This window comes from Cornus florida, unplaced genomic scaffold, assembly GCF_030987335.1.
Source record: "Cornus florida cultivar Cherokee Brave unplaced genomic scaffold, ASM3098733v1 CherokeeBrave_3.0.0_Hap2_Chr08, whole genome shotgun sequence".
Taxonomy (NCBI): domain Eukaryota; kingdom Viridiplantae; phylum Streptophyta; class Magnoliopsida; order Cornales; family Cornaceae; genus Cornus; species Cornus florida.
In genome coordinates this window covers 30,010,648-30,031,913 of record NW_026775578.1, presented here as the reverse complement: position 1 = coordinate 30,031,913, position 21,266 = coordinate 30,010,648, and the positions used below count along the sequence as shown (strand labels likewise).

The window sequence follows — 21,266 nt, the reverse complement described above, 5'->3', positions numbered from 1 at the left end:
GCCTTCTTGTGCTTTTGAATTTTCTTTTCTTTTCTTTACTTTGTGGGGAGAACTAGTGGGGCAGTGGATGGATTTGGATCATTGGTAGGTAGGTTTGAAGTTTCTCCATGGATTTTGTGCTAGCCTTGTCACTTGTCCATGCCCCTTCATGTAGTAGGATCCATTAGGTTGCATAAAAGCAGGATTGCCACAACAAAATGGAAATAATGATAATATAATAAGATAATTGGAAAAAAAAAAAAAAAAACAATCTTTACCTCCTTACCTGTAAGGAGGAACTTCCTCCTTGTAGTTAAAGTGTAATATTATTAGACTACCGGTCCTTTCATAATATTAAAATATATATATATATATATATATTTCAAAGCTAGTAAAATTGATACCAAATTTATTAATATATTTCAGTCTGTCATATCATCTCACGTCGACGACTCGAGTTTAGGGGTGGAATCCTCTTTCGTCGAAATAATTAGGGGGAGGTGTGTGAGTAAATAGGGCAGAAAAAAAAAAAATGTAAAGGATGGGGATTTCAAGTTTTATTTTTATATTTAAATTGAACATACTCTGAGATAAAAATTATTGTAATTATGCTTGGCTTAACGTGACTAGTGCGGCCTCAAATCAATTGATAAGATTTAAAAAAGTCAATGTTGGCAGCTAATTGAAATGATGGCAAATGAAAGCATGCTTGGTGGCCAAATAGACCCTTTTTAAGTTGCATAATTAAAGTACGATTTTTTATAGCCAAATTTTCTTTGTGGGGGAGTGGGACTTGAAAAAAATGCCAATACACTCTAAAATGCTTTAATTGCTAAGATTCGCATAAAATTAGTCATAATTAGAACTAATAAAATTAATAAGACAAAAGTTGGTAGTTATTTAAATCAAGAATAAACAAAGAACTCCTCCCACAAATTTTTTTCCATGTTCACAAGTATTTAAATAATTAAAAAAATAAATAAATAAAATTAACTCACTAACAATTTGAAATCTCTAACACAAAATTTCTAAACACAACTTCTTTGTTAAAAATAAAAAATTGTAGAAACTTTACATACTTGGTTTGTAAATCTAAGAACAGTTTTCTGTTTTGGTTCAGTTTTTTTGAAAATTCAATTATAAAAAAACTTGTTTTCAGATAATTATCTTTTATTTTTTTCTGAAAATTATTTTTTATTATCTGAATTCTTAAGAATTGTTTTCAAAGTTATAAATTAAGCAAATCTTATTTTTAACTTAAGTAGAGTTGTTTCCTTTGAGCATACTACCTTAGATCTTAAATATAATTTTCACACTTTTTTCTTCCAACAAGGTGCAAAGTTTTGATAGATTGACGCCGAGGATAGTATTAATATATGAGCAATGATCATCTCGATATAAAGAAAGAAACAATTAAAAAGTTAACTCAGTGCTACGAGATCGAACGGTATGTCATGTCCATAATGTCTTTCATTTCATCAAAGGGACTTTTCAATGTCTATGTCCCAAAACATTATTTTTGAGTTTAATGTTTGGGAAGTGGTGAAATAGATAAACATGTATTGCAGTACCACTTAAGATACTAATAGGGTTAGAATTGGAATTGAGTAAGGAATCTTTTGAAGTCCATAAACTCATATAAAATTGAATCACACCTTCAACAAAGTTAAAGTGATTAAACATTTGAGACACATCAAGCTAATAAACTCCCTATATTATTACTTAAAAGCCACTAGGTAAAGCGCTATGCATTTTCCCAATTAGGGTAAGACCTAGGGAGGGCCTAAATTATTGGTCCTCTTTTACCCTTAGGGTAATCAAACTTTAAAATCTATGTGTTAGATCCTTGATTCCTTTCTGTCCATATCACCAAAAATCCATCTTACTTTGATCATATTCCTTTGAAAGTATAGTCAATTGGACGGTCAGGATGACTCTGATCATCTCCATCTTTGATCCCAACAAGTTGATATCTTTCATACTTTAATTTTATAGCACCTAGGGCTAGGGTATGGTAGGGATACTTTTACCTAATAGTGTGATAAAGACTAACCCTAGAGCCAAAACCACATAACAACGAATCATAGACTATAGGTCTACAAAGAGAAATCATAAATAAAGATAAGAACGGAAGACCATTAGTGCAAATACCATTTTCTTAATATCACCAAATGTGATCGATATGTGTGTAGCTTTCGGTGGTTCAATGGCAAACATTTCAAATTGCTTTTATCTTTTGTGGTATTATTCAACGTGCCATTTAGTTGGTCACCAATACGTTGCCTCTTTTCTCTATATGAAATGAAAATGAGTTGAAATTGGTGCTCGCATTTTAACGAATAGAATTTTTAGAAACGAATCGTAAACTCAAATATTCTGGATTCGATGGTCAAAAAGTTTGCAAACGATTTGAAAGATCGTGACTAATAATGAGTTAATTTTCAATCGCCAAGAAAAAATAAAATTTAGTTGGTCACCAATATCTTGCCTCTTTTCTCTGTATGAAATAAAAATGAGTTGAAATTGGTGCTCGTGTTTCAACGAATAGGGTTTTAGAAATGAACCGTAAACTCAAATGTCCTGGATTCGATGGTCAAAAAGTTTACAAACGATTTGAAAGATCATAACTAATAATGAGTTGATTTTCAACGGCCAAGAAAAAATAAAATTTAGTTGAGCTCTCTCTCTCTCTCTGCTATTAGTTGAACTCTCTCATGTCATATTATATATATATTCATATGTATAATATACATAATTTGGTACGGAGGTGATGACTTAACAATGGAATCTACTTTAAGCTTTGTCTTCTTTACAAATGTGTTATCCATTCAAACACTAAGAAAAGTATTAGTCTCTCATCGGCCATTCACACACATTGTCCTTATTTGTATGGATTAGGATACGTTTGGTCAGTGGAGTGGAAGAATTTAAAACACGAGTACTTTTCATACCCAACTCGTGTTTTGTGATAATAATCATGATTATGACTCGTGCACTTATATTTTATTGGATTGGTGGTAGTTAATCAACGGACAAAAGCATTGCAATTTGAAAAGAAAGAAAGGATGGAGATGATTGAAAAGAACAAGGGAAAGGAAAGGAAAGGAATGGAAGGGAATCTATTTAATAAAGAAAAGAAAATATGGTTCCTATAGATAATTAAATTGTGGCCCAATTTTGATTTTTTAGATAATTAAATTGTGGCCCAATTTTTTTTTTTAGATAATTAAATTGTGGTATGGTTAATAAGATCCTAAATGAGAAAATGACAATGCAACATCTAATAAAAATAAAAATAAATAAATAAATGATAATACACAACATGAGAATCATGTGGCCGTTTTTAATTACGTGCCGTGCTTGTTGTATTTTGCTTGCAATTAGAAAATTATTGTAACATATTAAGATTTTATATGATTTGCTAATTTAGAGATATTTCCGTGTCAATGACAATGAAATCAACGGGGAAATTTTCTTTCACTCTTGAGAGAGACAATTCTTGATTAATAATAATTCATTTCGATATGATAGGATGACACTTTGGAATATTATGTTTCTCCAACTAAATTATTGGAGAGAAAAAATATTATATATATACACGTAAATAGCAATTGTTGTTATGTCATGTCTAGTTAATTTATTTGTAATTTTTTAACTAAAAAGATACAAATTGGTTGCCTAAACTAAAAATTTATTATAAAATATAATCTAGAAATTTCTTGCCACATTGAAAACAGAATAAAAAAAACTTTTAAATAGCTCGGAATGCAAATCAACCTATCATCTATACAAAACGTTACAAAAAAAAAAAAAAAAAACCCTCCCAATCATCGGATCACATTTTTCGACGTCTGTTGATTCACGCGCCAGTGTATTTTCAAGTAATGCCCAAATTACCTTTTTAAATGACAATTATACCTTGACAAAAGTTCAAAAAACTCTCTTGATCCATCAATAAAATGAAAAATAACTTTCTGAACTATCTCAGATTGCAAATCAAACCCTAAATTATACAATTTATTTTTGTTATTATTTTAAATTATTACTGCTACCACCACAACCACTATTATTATTCTTATTCTTATTCTTATTATTGTTATCATTATTATTATTTTTATTTTTTGATAATTTATGAGCTTGCATGTTTATATTTATATAGATTCCAACTAATCAAGCAATTTATTTTTGTTATTATTTTGAATTTTTATTATTATTACTACTAACACAACTAGTACTATTATTATTATTATTATTATTATTATTAGATATTATTATTCTTATTTTTATTATTATTATTGTAATTTTTTTCTCCTTGCATAACTTACAAAAAAGTGAGGAGTGCAGCCAAGCGTATACCAATGTTCATCACGATGTTCTAAATGAGTGTGTGTCGGTTCTTGATGATCTTTGATGGGGGCTTTGGAATGGAGTTTATTTATTTATTTAATTTTTCAACTGGTTCACTGATAGGTTTGGACTTAACTCTATCATAGTAAAAAGATGTGAGAGAAATAATTTGATATAATGAATAAAATTATAATTTTAAAAGAAATATTAATATTGTTAATATGATTAATATTCATCAGAATAAGATTAATAATTAATTAATATTTATATTATAATTGATTTTTCCTTTATAATTAAACCCAAAAGTGTTTGACATGGCACACGTGAATGTTAAAAAACCTGTACTTTAAAAAAGTGAGAAAGACTTATTTGGTACTTTTGTAATATGAAAGGGTAGTTTTGGTATTTTAATTTTTTAAAATTAGTTAATGAGACATAAGAACAATAAAGACAAACTTGAGGGGGCTATATTATTGGATTGGTGGTAGTTAATCAACGGACAAAAGCATTGAAATTTGAATAAAAAGAAAGGATGGAGATGATTGAAAAGAATAAGGGAAAGGAAAGGAATGGAGAGGAAAGGAATCTATTTAATAAAGAAAAGGAAATATGATTCCTATAGATAATTAGATTGCGATATGGTTTAATAAGATCCTAAATGAGAAAATGACAATACAACATCTAATCAAAATAAAAATAAAATAAATAAATGATAATACATAACATGAGAATCATGTGGCCATTTTCAATTACGTGCCGTGCTTGCTATATTTTGCTTGCGATTAGAAAATTATTGTAACATATTAAGATTTTATATGATTTGCTAATTTAGAGATATCATTTCCTTTCACTCTTGAGAGAGACAATTCTTGATTAATAATAATTCATTTCGATATGATATATATACGAGTAAATAGCAATTGTTGTTATGTCATGTCTAGTTGATTTATTTGTAATTTTTTAACTAAAAAGATACAAATTGGTTGTCTAAACTAATAATTTATTATAAAATATAATCAAGAAATTTCTTGTCACATTGAAAACAGAATAAAAAAAAACTTTTAAATAACTCTGAATGCAAATTAACTTATCATCTATACAAAACGTTACAAAAAGGATCCTTCCGATTACCGGATCACATTTTTCGGCGTATGTTGATTCACGCGCGGGTGTATTTTTAAATAATGCCCAAATTACCTTTTTAAATGACTATTATACTCTGCAAAAGTTCAAAAAACCCCCTAAACTATCAAGAAAGTGAAAAATAACTCTTTGGATTATCTCGGGTTGCAAATCAAACCCTGAACTATACAATTTATTTTTGTTATTATTTTAAATTATTACTACCACCACCACCGCCACCGCAACCACTATTATTATTATTATTATTATTTTGATAATTTATGAGCTTGGAAAAATTGTTTATAGGTATATGAATCTGTCAAGCAACTAATCAAGCAATTTATTTTTGTTATTATTTTAAATTATTATTATTATTATTATTACTACTACTACCACAACTAGTTCTATTAATATTATTATTATTAGTTATTATTATTCTTATTTTTATTATTATTCTAATTTTTTTTCTCCTTGCATAACTTATATAATAAATGGTGTCGGTTCTTGATGATATTTGATGGGGCTTTGGAATGGAGTTTATTTATTTATTTTTTAAACTGGTTCACTGATAGGATTGGACTAAACTCTATTACCATGGTAAAGACATGTGAGAGAAACTATATCACAGTAATTTGATATAATGAATAAAATTATAGTTTTAAAAGAAATATTAATATGGTTAATATGATTAATATTCATTATAATAAGATTATTAATTAATTAATAGTTATATTATAATTGAGTTTTCCTTTATAATTAAACCCAAAAGTGTTTGACACGGTACAACATGTGAATGTTAAAAAATTGTACTTTAAAAAAGTGAGAAAGGCGCTTATTTGGTACTTTTGTAACATGAAAGGGTAGTTCTGGCATTTTAATTTTTTAAATTAGTTAGACTCCTGACATCCCAAACAGTCAACTAGCAATAGGGGTGCCAGAGCAAAGTTGACGAAACATAAGGAACATAAGGAGAGGTTGAGGTTTTTTTTTTTTTTTTTTGGCTAATTTAATCTGAGAGTAATAGAGACAAACTTGTGGATTGTCAGACCAATTCACCCTTATTATTATTATTGATATTGTTTATTATTATTAGTCAAAATTGCAAAAAAAATTCCTAAAGTATGAGTTATTATTTACAAGATGGCCCTGAATGGTATCATGGGTATTATATATTTTTTTTATAGTTTATAACTTTTATATAAATTAATAAGTGGAGTTGTTTTAGTAATTTTGACTCTGTAGGTGCTAGAAAACGTAGTCGGGTGATCGAAAAGATCTTTTTACAACATTTTATATAAATAAAGATTAATTTATTACCGAGATAGTTCAAGAATTATTTTTCACTATGGAGACTTCTTGCACTTTTGCCAAGTTTCAACTTTGTAGAACCCTTAAATAAACCAAATATATAAAATAGTACATCAATCACAATGAAAACACCAGGGCGTGTTCCTACCTAGGGTGGGCTAGCATCAAATTTTGACCACCTTTTTTCTTAAAAGAAGAAAAAGACTTGTTACAAAGGTGTGTTGACGCAAATTAAAATACATAATTTAGTATAAAAATTAAAGAGCCATCTTGTAACTTCCATTGGGCAAAAAGCTAGATGCAGATTGGCTTCCAATGGAAGAAGCAATTTCAAATAATTTAGTATTATTTTTGAAAGAATAGCCTTCTTATTTTTGAAAGAATAACGAGTGAGGAATTTGAAGGGATGAGTTGTCCAAATCTCTCTCGTTTAGAATAACGAGTGAGGAATTTGAAGGGATGAGTTGTCCAAATCTCTCTCAAACGAGAAAGACTTCCCTAGATGATGCCATCGGGATCTCTGTCATTTAATTGTTGTTGATACCATGTCATCAAAACACAAATACCACTGTCCCACTTATTATTTTCTTTTTTTTCCTTCCAAATCCACCAACCCAAACAGAGCCTAAGGAGTTGTTTAATTCAGTTTTCTGAGAACTAAAAATCAGAAAGTTATACAAAAATTTGTTTGGCTATCAGTTTTTTAAAAATATTTCCTGAAAACTCCTCTAAAAACAGTTTTCTGTTTTATAAGTTCTTGAAAATTATTTTCAAAAAAGCTTAACCAAACAGGCCCTAACTTTCCATTCAACATGATGAAAATGTAAATTAAGAACATGTCACTATAGCATTCAGTTATCATCTCCATTCTAGACTACCATTTTTCTTTTTCCCTGCAAATCGAAACACAAATATTAAAAAGAAATAATAAAGAATACAAGCCGGTGGCTTAATAGAATTGAATCTGAGATGATAAATAGTAGCAAGGCAAGTTTGACGCATATTTATGATTCCTGTATGTCAGGTGGCTAAGACACTAAGAAAAAAAAAATGTAGAACAATACAAACAAGTAATCCTATTGCAATTCAAAATCCTAGCTCATGATTGACGATGACTTCATAAAAGGTCTCGGCATACAACACAAATCTTATTTCAGCCAACAATGGCAAAGCAATCGAGCATTCTTTCACAACAACACGAAATGTTTAGATGACACAGGAAAAAGATAGTACTTATTCTAGTATAGTGAAAACTTACAGGAAAAAGTAATTGTTTTATTCATTTATTCAATGTAACAAGCAAAGGAAAAATAATGGTTGATAAATAATCCTTTGACTCGTAATGGGTCATAACAAGAGCTTTAAACAGAAAATATGAATCATGCCACAAATACACTCAATAATCAGATATTTATGCCGGCTGACTCGCGTATTGGTTCCATGGGTGGTTCCTTAAATTCTGGATTAGTCAGAGGCAGATGACATTGCGCATATTGTGCCAATAGTTGATCCACAAGAACTAGGGCTACCATGGCTTCCACCATTGGCACCGCTGCACCGTCAGCACCAAAAGTCATGAGCAACTTATAATAGGTATTTTACTTTCATCTTTGTTCTTTTTCTTAACACGGGTGTGTTTTTGTGTGCAGATGTTTTGGATAGAATCAAGATTAATGAACAAGGCCATAAATCAACCACAATGCCCTTGTACAATAACTGATCATAGCAACCAATTAAGAGTTCTCAAAGAATCCGGCCATTCTGGTTTATATCATGAAGAAATTGAAAATAAGAAACCCCAGATTGCTATGATCTATAGGATATGGTTGCTGAAAATTTAAGGATATTAATAATAAATAAAAAAAAGAGACAGCTGAAGGATAAGGAACAACAAATGATTCAAAGACACACCTCGTGGAACGACACAAGGATCATGGCGACCGCGGGCTATAAGCTCCGTCTCTTGTTTATCCCTAGTCACTGTATTCTGTTTCTTCTGCATGAGCATCACAAAGTAACATATCACTTTATATTAATGAACAAAGAAAACCTCCCTGAAACAGTTTTAGAGTCGGAATGTATATTTCAATACAACATAATAGCCTAAACCTCAGCAAACTCCTGCTGATTTTTTTTTAAATTAACCTAGATGGATCAAAGGCTCAATGGCATAAATGTAGGCAGGAGGGTACTCACACGGTTCACAACTTGTAGTTTGATGAATTTACCTAAGAGATGTAACTAAAACCCAGAAATATCCAAAGTTAAATCATAGCAGTCCATAGCACAGAAATTGTCCTGAAAAAGACTATAGCATCCTTAATCACATGCCTGAGAGTCACATGGTACACGAGATAGAGCCAGCCCTCTCAATCAATTATTCTATGTGGCCCAAAAACATATTGTATCAATAATAAGTACTGGAAATTAACCAGAACCTCCATATAAAATGGACATGCTCTATTTCAGCTAACCAACCAATCAACCAATGATAAGATTCTCATTTTTTCTGAACAGAATTTGAACCGAAGACCCCAACGCAAACCTAAAGATGCCTATACTGTCCTGCCACGATGACATTGGATACAGCTATACGAGAGAGAGAGACAGAGAGAGAGAGAGCTTACTCCAATAGTAGATGTAGGCTTAAAAGCTATTCTCATGTTTATGATTTCTCCATTGGATATACCTCCCTGGTCGTCAACAAAAAATAATCTCAACAAAACCACACATGTTCCAATGAAAAAGTCTTAACTAATTAGCCCCACAAACAAATCCACATGATTAAAGTATATAACAGATACCTGTATCCCACCAGAGCGGTTTGTTCTTGTCCTGATTTGCCCATTTTCATCAATATAGAACTCATCATTATGCTCACTCCCGGTCATAAATGTTCCTGCAGAGATTTTCGTAGACATGCAGTCAGATATTACAAAAAATCTGATTTAAAAGAGTTATCCAAACACAGAAAATGCATTAAGTTATTATCCCCTGGTCAGTTAAGTAATTTTAATAATTTTTAGGTAAATGCAAAACTGATTACTGCATATGTTTTTTTACCTGCAAAGCCACTTCCAAACTCGAAGCCCTTTGTAGCAGGTAATGAAAGAGTAGCTTTAGCCAGTTCAGATTCAAGTTTATCAAAGACTGGAGAACCAAGCCCCTGACATATAATAATAAATATCAAAACATCTGTTAAAGGTTTTAAAGTTTCAAGAACCGATGCAGTCTAATTTCAAAAAACCGCCCAAGACTCTGACATTGTGTATATCTAATTGGGGAGAGAGAGAGAGAGAGAGAGAGAGAGCGAGCTTACACGTGGTGGATTTCTCACAATGCATGTGACAACACCACCAACAGAATCCCCTCTCACTCGGACAGCGTCAATGGCTTCAATCATCTTAACCGCATAATCAGTATTTGGGCACCTTACAATATTACTCTCTACCTGGTGATGTTTCATAGAGGCCAAGATTTTAAATAGGTTAACGGATAACAAGAATTAATTATAAATAATAACATAGAATTGGTGCTATCAACAAAATTCAGCAAAAATGGTGGAAATAATTCAAAAAACTTCAAGCACAAGTTAAATGCTTGGACATTTTAATTTCAAATGTAGATTGCTAAGGTACATGGAGTGGTAGATCCGTGACATATATTACATGGTGTAGCAGGGTAGCTTAAAATGATGTCAATTTCTGAGATAATTCCAATTTGTGATACCGTTTTCGTTTTACCCACAAGATGAATAGTTACAACTAGTTTACTAACAGAATTAATTATAAATAATAACATAGAATTGGTGCTATCAACAAAATTCAACAAAAATGGTGGAAATAATTCAAAAAACTTCAAGCACAAGTTAAATGCATGGACATTTTAATTTCAAATGTAGATTGCTAAGGTACATGTAGTGGTAGATACGTGACATATATTACACGGCGTAGCAGGGTAGCTTAAAACGATGTCAATTTCTGAGATAATTCCAATTTGTGATACCGTTTTCCTTTTACCCACAAGATGAATAGTGACAACTAGTTTACTAACAGAAAGGTAAGTGTATTATAAATTTATAAAGTTACAGATGTTATGGTCCTTACACATTCTCCTAAACGAAGGGAAGAAATACGAGAGAACTTGGGACCAATCAATTCGGTCTCTCTCTCACAGTGGAAGAAAATCAGCAAAACCATTGTAGCACAATAATGACGTGTTGGTATGACACCTAAAGAATGAGATGGTGTTATGGGTTCACTTTTATAAACTTTGTAAACTTGAGTTCATGCATTACTTTTAATGTAGTTAATAGTTACTACAAAATCTAAAACCACAGTACTTTGTCTTTCTTCATTGTCTCACCAACATCAACTTGGGCCTCATCGACATGAATCTTAATTTGTTATTTGCTATGTCTAATGTCATAATTTTAGTTACACTTACACCCTAAGGATTTGCTCTAGTTTTGTCAGGAATCATGTTAAAGGGTTTAACAAAGAATTTTACGTCGTTTATCAGCTATCTACAAGCAGCGCTTTTTCTCCTAACTAACAACAGACTATACAAAGAAAAAGAAAAAAAAAGTCACCCTAACTCCATTCTTGTCATTCTTAAAGCAGGACAAAGGACTCAACATCGCTAACCCTCAAAATTAAATCTGTTATTTTAAATAATACCGACAATCTATGGCAAAGTTCGGGATAAATATAAAGCTCAGATTGAGTACGTCATGGAACTCAAATTAGATGGGATGACGACAACGACAACGGATGAAGAAACTCAATGTATAGTCTAATTAACTAATTGAGTTACTTACTAGACTAAACAATCCCTTAATCCAAAGATACGATTAAGTTATATACACAATTTTTAAAAGATGATCTTTTGACTACATACAAAAGTAACAAGCAGAACAATTTTCAGTTTATCCAAATCAATTGTTGAATTTTTTAATAAATTTTCACATCTTTTCTTTCTTTATATGTGTGTGTGTGTGTATATTTATATAAACCATAAGAGTTTAAACAAAACCTTAATTAAATAAAAAATAAATAAAAGATGATATTTTTTACAGTATACAAAAGTAACAAGCAGAACAGTTTCATTTTTTCCAAATCAATTGTTGAATTTTTTAATAAATTTGCACATCTTTTCTTTCTTTATATGTGTGTGTGTGTGTGTGTCTATATAACCATAAGAGTCTATTAGCCTTCTCTTTGCACCCAAATTAGTCCCCAATTTGGTGCCCATGGCCACAGCCATGGATCACCATTAAACGGCCGGACACTCTTACTCCACGAGAAACTAAACCAAAAATCTCTATGGGCATATCTTGGGTCGTTATGGTGCAACGCCCTTCTTAATGCCAAACCCGCTACATGGGCAATGCCCGTTGTTATGTATTTTGCCCACTACTTGGGGTCACGCCAGTTGACATGGCTACGCCAGTTACCATGGGAAAAAACTAACACGGAGAATGTTTGCGGCAAACTTTGGGTAACACCCGTTCCTTGTACAACGTCCGTTCAGGGTGCATCTGTCGTTCAAAGTGCAGTGCCCATTCCTTGACCACCCGTTGCTTGTGCAATGCCCGTTGCAACGCCCAACACTTGTTCTTTGTACAGCACCAGTTGCTTGGGCAACATCAGTTGCTTGTGCCGCACCAACAGATATGTAGTCAAGCAACTTTCTAGGTCATCTATTTTTTAGTTTCCACGCCTGATCATAGCATCGCCACTCATGTCGTCGCTTAGTGACTTCATCGCTTTGGACTATTGCCCAAATTCAAGCAACGATATTAAAGGCGTTGGGCTAACGATATTAAATATATATGCATGCCTTTCATGCATTTAATGAGAATAACATTCCCAAGGTGCTTTGTCTCCTCAAAGAGCTAGTAACCATGTTCATTAGAAAATCGAGTGCTGCTTGATGATTTCTCCATGGAGCAAGGGACAAAAGGACAGCCACTTGTCAACTTCTCCATGGACCAAATACGTGAGAGGACCAATTTCTCAAGGCCTAACCAATCCCATCAGCTCATGTATGTCGCCTACAAATAGAAGGTCTCTTCCAATGGTTCAAGGAGATCACGCAGACGATCAATGAAGCCCTTGGCTTGATCTTGTTCAAATTCCTGCAGCTTGTATTTATTGTATTCGGTAGTTTTCTTAAATTTTAGCCCATGCTTTATCTCTTCAAGCTCCTATAACTTTTATCTTTGTTTGTATTTTACTTTCAATGTAATTCCCCCCAATATTCATATGAGCAGCCCTACAATCCACAACACACTTCATACCCGTTTGACCACCAACCACTAGGTGACAATTTAAGTCAATGTTACCAAAGCATGAGCGACCCAGTAAGAGGGATCTCCCTTGCCTCCTCGCAATCGCCTGAACAAAATCTTGATATATTTAGGCCGACCCAAGGGAATATTTTACGAGCACACCGACTCTAGCATGCCCGTGAACGCGAGGGAACCAATTTTGTGCAAACACCTTCATATCTCACGTCCACTCATCTCCATTTCTATCTGCGCTCTCAAATCTATGTCTGTTATCCCATTGATTGCAGATGTTATATTTAGGCATCATTTTTTTTTTTTTTTTGCTGGTGTTTGGGGTTTTACCAATGTGATTAGGAGATATATTAGTAAATTTTGCATAATGTTACATTCATTTTAAGTCATTCATTAGTTCATAAATTCTTTATAAGGGTAATCTGGGCCTAGATTTGAATTTTGGATCTAACTCTCCAAATTAGAAAATCATAAGAATCTCAAATTGGTTAGGACTCGGATTTTGTTCATAAGGTCAGATCTGAACTTGGATTCTGATATGGACTCCGAAATTGGAATATTGATCTGAAAAAGGGTTTACATGGATTTACTACAGATCAAATTCATTTCATGAGGATAGTCCATGTCAAAAAGTTAAAATTTTGACCACTAAGATCTTACCAAGATGGCATTCTCAAAAGTTATATTAATGATTATGGGCAGAAGTCCATATAAATTAAGTGCATATCTGAGTATACCATGCTCCACAACTAGGATCCAAATCCAGAGAGGTGAAATATTATTGAAAACACTGGCCCTCACATGCAGGGGAGCTCGACTGCCTTGGAAACTGGCAATGGGTGTTCATAATTGCTTGATAGTTGATTTCCTCCCCAGTTCATGCGACATTAAAGTTTAATTTCCATGTTTACAACATTGATTCAACAGCACTTGCATCACTCCTCTTGTAGAACCACACTACCCAAAAAATAAAAATAAATTAAAAATTAAAAAAACAATAAAATGATACCTGATCGAGTGTCAGAGTCTGATGATCTACCTTGTCCTCTGGAAGTACAACGTTGTAGACTTGGGAGACATAAGCAAGAACCTGAAACATTACAAACAATAAGGCATAGATATATGAGCTCCTGGTTCTTATTATTCATACAACTGTGAGGTGCAATTTATTGTCGTACCAAGTCCATCACATAAAACTCGAACCTCTCCTTCAAGAAGGAAAATAAAGATGTAATGTTGCTAACTTACCAAACTACTTAAAGTTTCCATCCATGCATAATTATGGAACTACAAGGCCACATTATATGAAGTATACGTATATCGAGGCATAATGATCAGATAGACAACCATCAACATGAAGAAATAATTTGGGTTTATGATGTCTTTCCGTGTGCATGAAACACAGTCTCATATTCTCAAAGTATCATTAAAAAATACTCCCTCCGTCCCAAAATAGTTGGGTACTTTGGGAACTGTGACTTTGGGACAGAGGGAGTAATAATAATACGGTGCACGAGGCTCCTGCCACTGTGGGATCTTTGGGAGGGTCAGATGTACGAACCCTTACCTTTACATGCAGCGAGGTTGTTTTCCTTTTCAAACCTACACCCTCCAGTCGCAATGAAGCAACCTTACAGTTGTGCCAGGTCTCACCCTCTTATAATGCCATTAAAAAATAATAAATAAAATCAACCCACCCACGCCAATTATAAAACCCACCTCAGTTCCTGAAAATTGCTTGAGAATTTTTTTAGCAACAGCTCCAGCTGCAACTCTACCAATGGTTTCTCTGGCTGAAGATCTACCACCACCCTACATTTCCATCAACACCATGACAAAAATATTACATATATGAAAATAGAACCTCAATTCACATAGTTTACAGCTATCATAACAACAAGACTAAAAAAGATGTTACCTGAATTGATCTCACACCATACTTGATGTCATAAGTCGCATCTGCATGAGAAGGCCTATAAGCCATTGACATTTCAAGATAATCCTGATAAATCAAATAACATAATGAAACCTTAGAATCACCATGATACCAACAAAACATGAATGCTCATAATTTATTATAAATCCCAATAATGTCATGGGGTCCATGGGGTGTTTGGGTGAAAATGTGGCTTAGACCCATTTGTAATTGTATCCTACATGCCTTACTAAATTCACTATTACCATACTTGAGGTCATAAGTGGCATCTGCATGAGAAGGCCTATAAGCCATTGACATTTCAGCATAATCCTGATAAAATCAAATAACATCATGAAACCCTAGAACCACCATGATACCAACAAAACATGAATGCTCATAATTTACTATAAAACCCAATAATGTCATGGGGTCCATGGGGTGTTTGGGTGAAAATGTGGCTTAGACCCATTTGTAATTGTATCCTACACGGCTTACTAAATTCACTATTATCCCCCCTAATTATTTCATTTATACCAAAATTACCACTATTTAGCTCTTTTATCTATCACCTGGGCACATTTGGCCATTCCTCTGCAGTGGAATGCTTCCAATTCCTCCACTGGATAAACGTGGATTCAACCCCTTGAATAAAGGCTATTACCCAGTATTAGTCCCGTTAATGCACAGTACTACAAAGGGCTAACTGGATATATTTGAATGATATACCCTCAGACTAGAAGTCATGTTCCCACGATTAGGTCTGAATATTTTACAGTTGCACCAAGTTGGCCCGTAAAGCGCCATAAATAAATAACAGAAATAAAGATAGCACTACATTTTACAATAATATAAAACTAAAATCTCATTTCATGGTATTTCAAAAAAGCTCTTCAATAAGAAATAAATACAAACACATCGAGAATGCAAGTTGCAACAAAATTCACATCAATGGGATGCATTCATCTCCATGGAGTGCCAAAAAACAGTAAACATCATTGTTCTTGTCCAATTGATCACATCTCATAACAGATCCTGCCCAACAGGTGCCCCACCCCACTCAGTCCAAAGTTCTAACTGATATAAGTCCCAGGAATACAGAACGTTCAAGAACACAGATCTGTTAGCCATTCCAAAACAACCATATTTCCTCATTGTAATTTTTTCCACTACGACCCACAACAGATAAGTCGCAATATTTGATACTTACATGTCCTCTCTGATCTGTGTTGGGTACATTTACCATGATTGGAGTTCCGGTAGTCACCCCTGCAGGTCATACATCAATCATCAGTCTACTTGAAGAAGATCACAAGCACCATCTCTTTAGTTGAAAAAAGGAGGAATAGAGAAGAATGTTTGTAAAGCATAAAGTGCATAAGAGAAATGTCAACTAACCTTCAGCAACACCTGAATATATTTTGCATGTGTCGGTCTCTTTTCTAGGCGTAGTAATTCTGCTCTGACCTGGCCTCCTGGATCCAACAACTTTAATTGTAAATTCACGAGCATTTGCATTAGTATGATATCATAATTCACTTTTCAAAAATGCATATTCCATGACAAGCACGAAATCACATTCCCATTGGTTTGGGGGAGAGGGGAGTTTGGAAAGGAGGGGAGACGAGAGAGAGCATGATAGAAAGCAGTAGCAGCTGCTGAAAAAATGATTCTAATTATGGCATAAATTGGCAGATAATGTTCCGAAATACTTGGTTCAAATTTGCAGGGACAGAATACCAGACAAATTGTCTAACTAAGCTTTTAGAAATAGGGTAATATCAAACGTGAGTCCATGAGGACCATGCATGGAAATACCTTCTGTCAAGATCAGTTTGCATATCCGCTTCTGAGATAGAAAGCCGAGGTGGACATCCATCAATTACACATCCAACGCCCCCACCATGAGATTCCCCATATGTTGTAACTCGAAAATAAGTTCCAAATGTACTCCCAGCAGCCTGAATCTCTGTGAATCAGTGTGCAATATGTCAAATTTTAAGCTCTAACTTAGATCAGGTCAAGCAGGCAAGCAGAAGCATTCAAAAACAAACAAATAAATTCTCCCGTCAGGAAAATATTTTGAACAAGCCTTTAGGATTTTATGGCAAAACTTGTTCTGCATGCAGATTGATTCTTCAAATGTTTAAAGCAAAACTTATCTTACAGGAAAACTCTCAGCATAAACATACACAAGTTTTGAAACTAAAAGGCTGAAAGAAAATGATAGATTAAATCAGCATATCATATTGCTACTTAAACTGTGATAATAACCAGCAAGCCTGCAACGGTGCAACCTCTGTAGTGGCATGGACTGATCCCGATTAATAACCAGATACTGAATTTAAGTACAAAATAATATTTCAACAGTCCAAATTCTGTATTTTTTTAATAATTTCTTAATCATGCATCACATATCACACATTTTTTCAATCGTCGATGTCACCAATCGGCCAAAACATCAGCTTACAGAATACATGGTACTACACCCATTATTAAATGCAATAGCATTTTATTACCTCCAATCAAAGATTCACTTGTTTGATAATGATACTCCCATCAAGAAATGCAACATAGTTTGATCAAATGAACAATCAACAAGGTCATGCTTGATAGTGAAGGGGAAAGCATATGCTAGGTTTTTATATTAGTTAAGGACACTCTGCAGACTATTTTTTAAAATCTAAGATCCATGTCAAATGCTTTACTGTTGTAGAGATTGGCAAACTCTAATGTAGTGAACTTTCTTTAATTTTTTGACAAGTTGAAAGTAGTGAAATTTCTTTATTTTCTTTAATTGGCAAGTCGAATACGGAATTTTCTTAAATCATTGTATGTTTTAAGAAATATATATAATGCTCAATTATTCGTTCATAGCTTGCGTGCTTTATAAATGTTTTGATAAATTCTTCAAATGTATTAATAAATCTTCTTTGTCCGGATATCAATAGCAAGTTGCATTGTCGATGCCAACTTGCATCGGGGCCTATGGGAACCTTGACTAACTTATAGGTTGCAAAACAGGGAAGTTTGATCCTACGAGAAACTTAGCAAAAAACTCTTCCTTCTATTATCTAGAAAAATTTCAACAAAAAATAGACACATTTGGGATACAGTTACTTATTTCTACAAGAAAATGATCAAACCCTATAAAAACAACTAACCCAAAGTGCATTATGTAACGACTCACTTCACCACATGGTATGATATTGTCTGCTTTAGGCCCGAGCCCGCACGGTTTTGATTTTGACTTTACCCCAAAAGGCCTCATACCATTTAGAGTATACAATTCCTACATATATAGCATTTCCCCTTTCCACATAGCATACCAATCCTACATATATAGCATTTCCTCTTTCTGCACCCACGTGATGTGGGATTGTGTACCCGTAGCCTACCAGTGCCTCGCTCACACCCGCCCATGCACCCCCACCCACAAGGTAGCCACAATCCACCCCCTGAGGGGCCTGACGTCCTCGTCGGTAACGACCCACTCCACCACATAGTATGATATTGTCCGCTTTGTACCTGAACCCGCACAATTTTGTTCTTGAGTTTTACCCCAAAATGCCTCATTCCATCAATCTTGCATATATAGAACTTTCTCTTTCCACAAAGTGTATCAATCCTACATATATAGCACTTCCCCTTTTCACACTTAGACGATATGGGATCATGAAACCGTAGCCTGCCAGCATGGTAGCTTGCGAGTGCCTCGCTTGCACCCGTCCACAAGATCGCCACACATCAAACTTCTCAAAACCCATAAATAATTTGCCTATAACTCCTACAACACAATTTCAGAGTGAAAAAGAAATGACTTGTGAAACAGTATGGTTCTCATACGCATCAAAATTTGAAAACTAACAAGTCCCCAACATCAGTAAGTGTTTCCCACAAAAGAACTGAAACACCATAAAGGTTCTTATTTTAGAAAAAAAATTGAATTATAAGTCAATCCACTCCATCTGTTGATCAATGACAATAGTTAAATTCCTCCATCACTGGTCCCCAGTGCATAATTTAACTATCAAGTCAGTTTCTGCTTTCAAAATATGTAATAAGATTTGAAAAATAATATTTTGTGCCCACAAAGTTGCTGAAAGAGTTGGCCGAATGAAGTGGATGAGAGAAAAAATATTAGATAATATCATTTGAACCCCAGATGAATGTATCAGATGAATGAATGGTTGAGTTCCGTTCAGCTTCTATAGTATACTGTATTATTTTAGTGCCTATAGCTCCAAATAGCAAAGAAAAGTGACATTTATGCAAGTTGATGAAATATTTTAGCCACACAACACACTATCATTGACGTCAATTGTTGTCAATCACTTCAATTTCAGTAAATCAACATTAACAACTTCACTTCACTGAATTTCTGAGAATGTGCAGGAAAGGGAAAATCTTTTAAATGTATATCCTTCAGTCTGCACTCTTTGAGACCTAAGGAGCAACACCCCTATTCGATTAAGCTAGATTTAATTACTGGGTTTCAATTAACGAAGCTCACATTCTTAGAGACTAAAACAACACATAAGAAAAAACAAAGATACAAAAAATTTCTTCTTTTCCTCAGTTTTCACAGAAACCAAACAAAGGTAAGCACACCAACCACGTTAACGACATTCACAAATCTTTCAATTAAGCATACATTTGGGTGCTGAGAAAAAAATCATATAAAATAAAATAAGATCTCAAACCTTCTGCTTTCGCTGAGAATATGAAACAGAGCAGCTAAAAGACTAAGGGCTTTAATTGGAGAAAGGTAAGGGATGGTCAGAGACTCACCGAGTTTCTTGGGATGTGATCGGCGAGATGGGATTTGGAGAGACGAAAGCTTCCCGATATCCGACGATTGGATAGATCCGAAACCAGCCGATGGAGCCCCGAGAAATTGTTTGGTAGGGAGAGACGACGCCATTGTTCGTCGTCTGACTTCTCCAAAATCTAGCACTATACGTTACAGGAGCTGCGTTTGCTGTGTGATACGAATTTGTGTTTGTGCGTGTCTGACTTGCAATAACGGGAAATGGTTTGGTGGGGAATTGTAGCGGTGGGTGTTGAATGAAATTTGTAGTTTAGATATATATATGACTTGCAATTTGCAAAAGGGGTTGGTTGGTGTTGTAGTGGTGGTTGTTGTTGGGCTGTTGGGGATTTTTGTAATTTAGATATGCATCAGTGCCTCACCTACCCTCCACATTTTGCACAACCCAGGTCAAATTTTAGGTAGGGCTGCATCTCCGGGGTTTGGGCGAATTGGAGTCACAATTTGAGAGTTATACAATACTTATGGACCAATAATAAATAGAGAACAATTCGTATTTATTGTCACCGTGAAAATTTACACCATACTTATATTAATGTGAACTAATAATAAATATACATGTAATTTTTAATTACCAAATTTAATATGATGAAATAAATATCCACCTACCAAATCAGTGGTGATTTAATTATCATTTATGATTTAATAGTTAAAATAGAATGTGTCCATTTATTATTGGTTAATATCAGCAGTTAGTGTTGTGAGGACCTAAATATTATTCTTAATTTTAATTCAATTTTTACTCGGAATTCAAATATGATTATTCAAGTCGAATCCAATTTATGATTCATCCTTTTATTCTTAAACTCAAGTTCACAATTGAAACGAGATTTCAAAAATCGGATTAATTCGGGTTAGCAATGTGATGTGACCAATCTTTTCACTCAAATTTTAAACTTATCTTTGAATTAGTTTAAGATTAAATTATTCCAAAACACATAAAAAAGAAATTTTAAAAAACCCTCCTAAGTATTAACGTATAATAAATTAAGAATTAAACAAAGGAAGTTTAAAAGAAAATAAGTGGTCATAATATTTAAAATATATATAATATTATTTAATAAAAAATATATAAATATATAAAATATTATAATTTGGGTTCGAGTTGTCCTGCCCAAATTACACCCCTGATTTTAGGTTTATTGTTAGAGAATGAGGGTTTTGTCCCGTTTGTGAAAACCAGTCATTTTTTAAATTGAGTTTTTTTTTTTTAAATTCTCTTAAAAAAACTATTATATTTGGTTAATAGTTTTCTAAAGACTGTTTTTTTAATATCAATTATATTTGTAATTCTTAGTTATTCAAAAACACAAAACTCACCATCATTATCCTTGTCTTAATTCATATGAATGCATAAATTCTCTATTTTTAATTTTTTATATTACATGGCATCTCACTTAATTATTTAAAAATTAATAAAAATTGATAATAATAAATAATAATAATAAAAAAAGAAGAAG

At 33.4% G+C, this 21,266-nt stretch overlaps 1 protein-coding gene across 1 annotated transcript; it reads right to left on the bottom strand.

The window, feature by feature from the left end:
- Nucleotides 1-8,010: 8,010 nt before the first annotated feature.
- Nucleotides 8,011-20,125, bottom strand: LOC132271061 (chorismate synthase 2, chloroplastic). The gene is made up of 13 exons (XM_059772321.1): nt 19,767-20,125; nt 16,794-16,944; nt 16,374-16,450; nt 16,186-16,244; nt 14,979-15,062; nt 14,780-14,872; nt 14,070-14,150; nt 10,076-10,207; nt 9,820-9,922; nt 9,561-9,655; nt 9,384-9,449; nt 8,668-8,752; nt 8,011-8,308 (listed from the first exon to the last, which is right to left on the bottom strand). Exons 1-13 carry the CDS (start codon nt 19,897-19,899, stop codon nt 8,160-8,162), a joined length of 1,308 nt encoding a protein of 435 aa, XP_059628304.1. The 5' UTR covers nt 19,900-20,125; the 3' UTR covers nt 8,011-8,159.
- Between the last annotated feature and the right edge of the window lie 1,141 nt (nt 20,126-21,266).